General features: G+C 44.7%; 1 protein-coding gene across 1 annotated transcript; it reads left to right on the forward strand.

Moving 5' to 3' along the window:
* The first annotated feature begins 987 nt into the window (after window positions 1–987).
* Window positions 988–4897, forward strand: LOC125526665 (heat shock 70 kDa protein 15-like). The gene is made up of 3 exons (XM_048691309.1): window positions 988–1065; window positions 3547–3783; window positions 4328–4897. Exons 1-3 carry the CDS (start codon window positions 988–990, stop codon window positions 4895–4897), a joined length of 885 nt encoding a protein of 294 aa, XP_048547266.1.
* The last annotated feature ends 5118 nt before the right edge of the window (window positions 4898–10015 follow it).

Consider the following 10015-nt stretch of genomic DNA (forward strand, 5'->3'; position numbering starts at 1 on the left):
GGTCATCTCTTCACTTCCTAAGCCGGCAATCTCATTTGTGATGAGAGCAAGCCTAGAGTACATTTCAGCGACACCTTCACCATCCTTCATTTTGAACTTGTCAAGTTGACTTTGAAGCACATCCTTGGATTCCTTGACGGAGTCGGTACCTTCGTGCATATCAATCAAAGTATCCCAAATTTCCTTTGCATTCTCAAGACGGCTGATTTTGTTGAATTCTTCGGGGCACAATCCGTTGAAGAGAATATCACAAGCTTGAGCATTGTATTGCAACATCTTCAACTCATCCGCGGTAGCTTCACGGTTTGGTTCTCCATCAAAGAAGTCACCTTGCAACCAACACACACAATAGCCCAAAGCGGGGTTATGTCCAAGAATATGCATTTTCTTTATGCTTCCAACTAGCAAAATTAGTACCATCAAAGTAAGGACCTCTACGGTGATAATTTCCCTCGCTAGACGCCATACTCTCCTAGGTTGTGAAACCAAGGCTATGACCACCAAAAGCTATGAGATCAAGAGCAAATGGAGACCAAAGCTCTGATACCACTTGTAGGATCGAAAGTATGTCTAGAGGGGGGGTGATTAGACTACTTGACCAAATAAAAACTTAACCTTTTCCCAATTTTAGTTCTTGGCAGATTTTAGCTATTAGGACAAGTCAAGCAATCATCACAATTCAAGCAAGCATGCAAAGAGTATATTGGCAGCGGAAAGTAAAGCATGCAACTTGCAAGAATGTAAAGGGAAGGGTTTGGAGAATTCAAACGCTATTGGAGACACGAATGTTTTTCCCGTGGTTCGGATAGGTGGTGCTATCCTACATCCACGTTGATGGAGACTTCAACCCACGAAGGGTAACGGTTGCGCGAGTCCACACAGGGCTCACCCACCACGAACGGTTCGCACGAAGAGCACACTCCACCCACGAAGGGTCACAACGAAGAAGCAACCATTCGTCATATCCCACCATGGCCAATACGCCACATGGCGGGCGACGCGCGGCGCGGAGGGACCGCAGAAGGCGGCGAAACAAAAGAGGACGAGACTGTCCACCCACGAAGGGTAACGGTTGCGCGAGTCCACGGAGGGCTCCACCCACGAAGGGTCCACGCAAATCCTTGTCTATTCCACCATGGCCATCGCCCACGAAGGACTTGCCTCACTAGCGGTAGATCTTCATGAAGTAGCGATCTCCTTGCCCTTACAAACTCCTTGGTTCAACTCCACAATCTTGTCGGAGGCTCCCAAGTGACACCTAGCCAATCTAGGAGACACCACTCTCCAAGAAGTAACAAATGGTGTGTAGGTAATGAACTCCTTGCTCTTGTGCTTCAAATGATAGTCTCCCCAACACTCAACTCTCTCTCATAGGATCTGGATTTGGTGGAAAGAAGATTTGAGTGGAAAGCAACTTGGGAAGGCTAGAGATCAAGATTCATATGGTAGGAATGGAATGTCTTGGTCTCAACACATGAGTAGGTGGTTCTCTCTCAGAACATATGAGTTGGAATGGTGTGTGTTCTGATGGCTCTCTCTTCGAATGAGAAGAAGGTGGAGGGGTATATATAGCCTCCACACAAAATCCAACCGTTACACAGTTTTCCAATCTCGGTGGGACCGAATCAATAAACTCGGTCGGACCGAAAATGTAAACCTAGTGACCGTTAGAGATTTTCGGTGGGACTGATATGCAACTCGGTAGGACCGATATGGTTAGGGTTTGGGCATAACGTAATCTCGGTGAGACCGATTACACAAACTCGGTGAGACCGAATTTGGTAATTAGCTAACCAGAGAGTTGGTCAGGCAAACTCGGTGGGACCGATTTGCTCTTTCGGTGAACAGGGGGACCTCGGAACTCGGTGAGACGAGAAAAGTTACAAAGGGGATAACACTGGTTGCGACGGACCCTGCCGGAATTACGGGATTTCAGGCGACGAGCCCACAGGGAAAGGGGCCAGAGTAATCCGAGCGGCCAAGTACATTGTAGAGGAGTGAGGCTCCAAGAAGTCTCATAAGAGTGTACGAATGGAGCTCTAGTAAGCGGCGAGGAAGGCAATAGTGAGAAGGAGATCCAGCGCAGACAGAGCCCTCTGCACTAAGAGAAGTTCAATTCGTGAAGACCAGCTGCAGACAAGAGTAGGGGGGGAACAACGACGGTATAGAGGTGGATAGTGCTAGCCACGGTAACTCCAGATGAGCGAGGACAAGGCAAAGTGTAGGCACGGGCGAGGGAGCGATCATGGCATGTATAACCTAGATCAGAGCGGCAGTCGCAAAGTGCGCGAACCGGGACCCCAGGCGGGAACTTGGCGGAATTTGGCACGACCGGCCACAAAAGACCAAACTGCAGGTCAGAGAGATCGGGGAGGACGAAGAGGCTTCTACGGTTGGGCATGAAGCAACTCGGTATCGCGTCCGGTTACAAGGGTGAGCCGATTACACAAACTCGGTGAGACCGAATTTGGTAATTAGCTAACCAGAGAGTTGGTCAGGCAAACTCGGTGGGACCGATTTGCTCTTTCGGTGAGACCGAGTGGAACTCGGTGAGACCGAAAAGTTACAAAGGGGAAACACTGAGTTTACATTGCAATCTCGGTGGGACCGATTCGCTCTTTCGGTGGGACCGAAAAGTTACGAAAGGGAAACAGAGAGTTTGCAACCCCATCTCGGTGAGACCGAGATCCTTATCGGTAGAACCGAATTGCTAGGGTTTGGCAGTGGCTAATGACAAGTGAAACTCGGTGGCGCCGGATAGAAGAATCGGTAGGACCGAGTTTGGCTTAGGGTTTAGGTCATATGTGGATATGGGAAAGTAGTTGAGGGTTTTGGAGCATATCACTAAGCACATGAAGCAAGAGGCTCATTAAGCAACACCTCATCCCTCCTTGATAGTATTGGCTTAAGAAGACTCAAACAATATAAAAGAAGAGTCTCATAGTGACAAACCTAGCATACTATCAAGGACGCATGGGATAGTATGTAGGCGGCAGTTTTGCCCTTAGTGGACTAAAGATGGACCAACTGACTCTTGGCATCACTAAAATATAAAAAGAAGAGTCTTGAGCTTTTGAACTTGAGTCAATCCTTTGTCCTTAGCACCACGGCAAACCCAGAAGCGACAAATGATTTTTCAGTCTTAATTGCACCACGAAATGGTTGAGCTTGGACTCATTTGAATTTTCAAAAAGTGGTGATCAGGGTGTAGGTTTTATTTTTAACACAGTACAGAGACAGACCCTCGTACATATGCACACTCATCACTATGAACGGATGCACGCACACCCTACCCTCATGAGCACATCCGAGAGACTGAGCCGGTGCATCATCTTAAGATTGACGAATCCTTCCACAGTTTAGTCAACCTGGCTTCGTTGGTGTTCGAGTGGAGAATAATGATGGAAAAATATGGAGGTTAACTTGCTTTTATGGTGAATCAAAATAAAAGAGGAGACACCTTGCTTGGCAAACTTTGTGTGATCTACATTAGCAAGCTAATCTCCCGTGGCTTGTTGCAGGTGGTTTCAATGAGATAATCTACAGTTCTACACCCATGAGAAGGAAGGTGGAAATGTTAGACCAGTTAAAATGATGGAGGAATTTCGAGAGGTTTTTGCTGATTGCGGACTAGTGGATCTTAGTTATACGGGCTGCATGTTCACTTGGCATGGGGGCCAGATCAAGTACTATGATGTTGCCACACCCAAGGACAAGCAAACTCTAATGGAGGTTCAGGAATGGCTGCACAAATATGGCAAGGACGCGACCAAAGGAGTTTTTTTTTTAGAACGAAGACGCAAGAAACGTCCGGCTTTAAATTAATAAAGCCCTCAAACAGACAGTATCCAACAGACAACACAGTCTAAAACGAAAGGAAATGGAAGAGGCCGAAGCCTAAGTTTAAAAATGCAACCGGCCTAGGCCTGAGATAGATAAGGCAAAAGTCTTAACATGCCTACACCGGCACATAGAGGAGTGGTCGTCGACTTCTAGTGGCGTGCCGCAATCTGGATCAGTCGAATCCGCTCCATCGCCTCCTGCATCCGCTCAGCGTCCCGCTGTTTCCCCAACGGCATCCAAGTCCGGAGGAACATATGGCATTTGAAAACAATGTCAGCGGGGTGAGAGAAAAATAATTTATGTCTATGATGAATTTGTTTCTAGTTGTCCATAGAACCCATAACAGCACCCCTATGCATCTCCAAAGCACTCTACCGAACCCACCCCAATGGGCCAGAAGTATGCCGTGGAGGTCACTACTCGAGTGAGGGTTCCAATTTTGATCGAAGGCCTTCCGGACCGCACTCCAAACAAAGCGGGCAAGATGGCAAAGCTGGAAGAACTCAAAAGGTTTGGTGCCTCTATGGATGCGCGCTACAGAGAGCGCGAAGAAATATGTCCCACTCTGGAGCAACTAGTGTACCGCATCCGCAGTTTCAGAGAAGCTGCACTGTCCAGTGACCCAAAGTTCAATCACAACGACATATCAGATAAACAACAGGTTCTCGGTGAGTGCTCGGCAGTGCAGAATTGGTTGGTTGCTCTACTGAATCCTGCTCTCCTTGTTTCTGACCTTAGGAAGAAGGCCAAAGCACTTGACCAATTCTGCAAGCCGATCATGGCGAATCCAACACTAGCACCGGAGCCACAGACTCCACCCCTGTCGGAAACCGCAGAATCAAAGGGTCAAACACCAGAGGAACACCATGGCGGTGCCACTGAAGCTAGCAAGCCGGCCAGTGAGGGAGGTGCACAGGAGCTGCCTGCAGCCGAGCAAATGGGTACTGAAAAACCTGATTGTTCTCCCAATACTTCCTTGGCATGCGCCTATTGTTGTTCAAAGGAGGTTTTATATCCGTCAGTGACTGGATTTCTCTATGTTGGTACTTGGTAGTGCAACAAACTTGCTGCACTATTGTGATGTACCATGTAACTCGAACAATGTGAGCTGATGGGGCTAGGCGGGGAGAACCTTTCCACGTTAACTTTGACAAGAAGAAAGGCTTGAAACGTAAGCCGATGGGGGTTCAAAATTAAGAGCCGTTGGCCACAGATAGATTTGTACAACTAAGTGGCGATTGTACCAGTTATTAATCTCAACAACATGCATGCTTGCGTTAATTTGAGTATCTACGATAGTTTCCGGATCCAGGGGCACAAATAAATTAGAAGAGAATTGCACCTGATGGAAATGCCTAACTCTGAACTAGATCAGCCAAAGAGATTCAGTTCAGTTGGAGATAGAGCTAGGGAAGGAACAGAAATAATGGAGAAAGCATAGAAGTGACAGTTGAGAACCAACCTTCGGTTTCTGCCGGAGCCGCTCCGCCGGGGCAGCATGCTCAAGCTCCAGTATGCGTGCCCCATCCAGCAGCACGGCTGCGACCATGACCAACATAGGAAAAAAAAAACAGAGACGAAATCAAGGAGAGTGTCAACTGACGGGGGTTAAAAATAAGGAGCGGGATATCATCAGGAGATAGAAAGGATTTAGGATCCAGTAGGAGGGATCAATTCACAAATTCTCACTTGTCGGTAACACCACTGAGGAGGGCGAACTACGCACGGAGGCAGGCAACGGAAAGAGGGAGGAAGTGACTTAATGCTCAGTGTGTGCCTCTAAGTTGAGAGGAGTGACTTAATGCTCAGTGTACCAGTAATGGGCTTGGTGCACAACTAACGGAGCACAAATTAGTAGGCTTCCGTAGGACTACCACAATGTCACGATGCATTATTTTCTTTTATATATAAATTCAGACTAAGCTTTGTGGCCTGGCTGCCTCGCATCGCATAAAAGGAAATGCATGCAGATGACAGTATGGTTCCAAACAACCATATTGTTGCATATCATAAAAGGTGAAGTAATACAAAAACACTGCAGAATAAAAGGAAGCACAAATTCATGTCTGTCGCATGTCATGGATTGGGCATACAGTGACTATTGACGCCTTGACAGTGCCATCACGTTATATGAGTGCCTAAGTGTAATTTATAAGTATGTTTCTCAAGCACTTCTTTTCTGTAAGAGACAACCTGAAAGTTAAATGATGGTGGTAATTGGTAAAGATATATGATATGGTGTAAGATGCAGATTATTAGTGTATTCAACCACTGGATTATTGACTTGATGAGTACTACAATACTACTTAATCTTATTATTAATCCCTTTGCTCCGGCTCCCTTGACTAGGGAAGCTAGAGCGCAACAGTAGACTTTTGGATCCAGCGGTGCTTCGGTGCACATAGAAGAAAACATGTGGAATCTAAATCTCCTTGTTTTTTCTAATTCGCATATCTCAACCGAGGAACCCCGCAAAAAATAAAAGGAGAATCCGATGTGGATGATTTCATTGGTGGCAATTATATTTCTTCATCGGTTCAGGGACAACTGGAATAAGGGGCGTCTACGACGATACCCTCAAACTACAAAATTAATCTTTGTCGGACACACTGTAATGACGTGATGCACCAACCGGCGGGTTCGCTTTGTATTTAGTCAATACAAATCCTAGAGTTCCCGATGATTCCCTTGCATCTTGTACACTACCTTTATTTAGGATGTTATATCATCTTCTCACAGAGAGTCGATCATCCAAATATCATAGGGAGGCACCGGCGATGCAACATAAGAAGGAACTTGGATGGTACATGTGCCGGTAAACAAAAAGAATAAAATTTCTTCAGTTTCTTTGTTTTCCTCCAACATCTTAGAGCTAACAAGTATTTTGAATGGGGGAGGAAAAGAAACGTGAGCCAAGCAACACACATTGACGAGGGACTACCACTCTAGTTCCACACATAGTTTTGTTTCGAGACAAGTTCCTCAAAGCATACATACATATATAAGACAGGGGTGTCACTCTAGAACTGTGAGCTTGCATGTGAGGTTCACGTTCATTCAAGTGGTATGCTCTTTAGGTGGTCATTGAAGAACTGTGAACACAAACTGCAGCAAAAAAAAGAGCTAAGAAATGGTATACATGCTTGGTGTTACCGTGTTAATTGTTGTGTAGCTAGAAATGCATTTTGAAAATATGTAATGAAACACACAATAGCACAATAGTAGAACCCTAGTTAGGTTTCAGTTTCTTATTTTCTCTAACGAAGAAACATGTGAATATATCAACTGTCCCCCCCCCCCGTGCGCGCGAGAAATTGTACCTCTTTCGCGGTTCGAGGAGAATAGGATGACAATACGATGACAAAAGAGGGTGTCAATTAAGGTTATGGTTCTAACAAAATATCATTTGTATATGACACAATCTAGTTGTTAATATGTAGCGTCAGTCAACTGTTGTGGTCATATCAGACAATACAAGCCATGCTATTATTGGCATACAAGCTTGATATTGGCAGTTTTGTTTGAGGACAATACCGCTCAAGGAAGATAAAATGAGAGTTTTAATATGTATACAATTACAGTCACCATAGCAATAACTTGATCTTGTAGAACAAATTGTTAAAATTCATACAATTCTTTTGTATTTTGTTGGTCCCTTGACAGTTGTCAGAGTCTAGGTATTGTCTCTCAACTTCAACACATCTTTTTCTCAAACATCTAAACTAGGGAGTATAATTTCATTAAAACAAGAGCTAGAACACCCATTCTGAAAAAACACAATGAAAACAAAAAAAAGGAATATTGGAGGAACTTTTTCTTTAATGAGATGAACTTTAGAAATACCACGCTCCAGGATAGTTGTCAAAAAAGGGCAGAATCATAAATGGCAAAATTTATAAAATATAGCCAGAAAACCTTCGTGGCTTTACGGATCTCCATGCCCATTTCAAACTATATAAATTTTGAGAGCCTTAAATATTTAGTAATTCTACTTACATATTTATGTGTTTCTTTTTCTATTATTTTGATTTTTTCATTTTCTCAAAACATATACTGCTGAATGAGCTACTAGCCGGCAAAATCTACCGTTAAACAAAAAAAATAGAGTTGACAGTTCAAACTTAAGACTTCTGGACAAAGCAATAAGCAACTTTTTTCCTCTCATGAGGCGATTAGAAAGGTGATCTAGGTTTTGACGCCCCCCTCCCCCCCCCACCGCACCCCATCTAGTGTTTTCCTGGCAGGGGCATGTGCCCCTCCATGCAACTAGATTGATGGTCTGGCACGAGAAGGAGAAGTGATGAGTTAGCCAAGTTGCTGCTTTTGCCGTGTTGTTGGATTAAACGACTGTGTCGCTCATATCCCGGCGTGCTTTATGCGGTGTTGGTTTTCTAGTTCCACTGCCATGTGGTGTTGGTTTTCCCGGCATGCTTTATGATTTTATTGTTCTTGCTTCCTCAAGTTTTGTGTGTCCTATGCATCATTGCGACCACGAAATGTTTCTTATATCAGTTTGTTTGCTCAATTGAGTTGTTCGTATGAGCATCATGTGCATGAGAATTTGAAGGATTTGTGAGGAAGACCAGATGCAACGAAACTCACAATGTGGAATTGTAGTGGCATGGCTAGTGCCCCGTCGATCCTAGGATCTAGGTGGCCACTGGCCAAGTCCCTACGACCCCTCCTTAGTCGCACTGCCGCAGGCCGCCCTCCCGGCATCCCCCTCTGACCCAGTACTGCGCCAACCTCTATCGACCGTTGGGTGCGCGGCCCTACCCACCTTCTATCTTCCGCAGTTCTGCTGCTCCTTTTTTATTTTTTGACCCCCCCCCCATATATTAAAACTTAAAATAGTTGAATACAATCATTTCTTACAATATGCGCCACGCACGATGGAAAACTATTACAAAGCAAACCATCTGACCTATTATCAAAGCTAAACTTCACAATTTGGTGAGCTGCCACATTGGCTTGTCTATTGATCTTCACTAGCTTAAAATTTGGTAGGAGCTTGTTGATGGCTATTGAAGGAAATATGCCCTAGAGGCAATAATAAAGTTATTATTTATTTCCTTATATCATGATAAATGTTTATTATTCATGCTAGAATTGTATTAACCGGAAACATAATACATGTGTGAATACATAGACAAACAGAGTGTCACTAGTATGCCTCTACTTGACTAGCTCGTTAATCAAAGATGGTTATGTTTCCTAACCATGGACAAAGAGTTGTTATTTGATTAACGGGATCACATCATTAGGTGAATGATCTGATTGACATGACCCATTCCATTAGCTTAGCACCCGATCGTTTAGTATGTTGCTATTGCTTTCTTCATGACTTATACATGTTCCTATGACTATGAGATTATGCAACTCCCGTTTGCCGGAGGAACACTTTGTGTGCTACCAAACGTCACAACGTAACTGGGTGATTATAAAGGAGCTCTACAGGTGTCTCCAAAGGTAAATGTTGGGTTGGCGTATTTCGAGATTAGGATTTGTCACTCCGATTGTCGGAGAGGTATCTCTGCCCCTCTCGGTAATGCACATCACATAAGCCTTGCAAGCATTACAACTAATATGGTAGTTGTGAGATGATGTATTACGGAACGAGTAAAGAGACTTGCCGGTAACAAGATTGAACTAGGTATTGAGATACCGACGATCGAATCTCGGGCAAGTAACATACCGATGACAAAGGGAACAACGTATGTTGTTATGCGGTCTGACCGATAAAGATCTTCGTAAAATATGTAGGAGCCAATATGAGCATCCAGGTTCCGCTATTGGTTATTGACCGGAGACGTGTCTCGGTCATGTCTACATTGTTCTCGAACCCGTAGGGTCCGCACGCTTAACGTTCGTTGACGATATAGTACTAATGAGTTATGTATGTTGGTGACCGAATGTTGTTCGGAGTCCGGGATGAGATCACGGACATGACGAGGAACTCCGGAATGGTCCGGAGATAAAGTTTGATATATGGGATAATAGTGTTTGGTCACCGGAAGGGTTCCGGAAATCACCGGAAGGGGTTCCGGATGTTCCCCGAAATGTTTGGGTACGAGAACACTTTATTTGGGCCAAAGGGGAAAGCCCACAAGTTTTTTGGAAAGCGCAAAAGGAAGTTTTGCGGAGTCCAGGGGCCAGACGCCGGGCAACAGAC

The sequence above is a fragment of the Triticum urartu genome, unplaced genomic scaffold (assembly GCF_003073215.2).
Source record: "Triticum urartu cultivar G1812 unplaced genomic scaffold, Tu2.1 TuUngrouped_contig_1323, whole genome shotgun sequence".
Lineage (NCBI taxonomy): Eukaryota > Viridiplantae > Streptophyta > Magnoliopsida > Poales > Poaceae > Triticum > Triticum urartu.

What these genes read in the sequence shown, in the direction of transcription:
- LOC125526665 (XM_048691309.1), top strand. Translation starts at nt 988, where the DNA reads ATGGCGGGCGACGCGCGGCGCGGAGGGACCGCAGAAGGCGGCGAAACA. An exon ending in AGACTGTCCACCCACGAAGG is followed by an intron (nt 1,066 to 3,546) that starts GTAACGGTTGCG and finishes GATAATCTACAG; the next exon opens with TTCTACACCCATGAGAAGGA. An exon ending in ACGCGACCAAAGGAGTTTTT is followed by an intron (nt 3,784 to 4,327) that starts TTTTTAGAACGA and finishes AAAGCGGGCAAG; the next exon opens with ATGGCAAAGCTGGAAGAACT.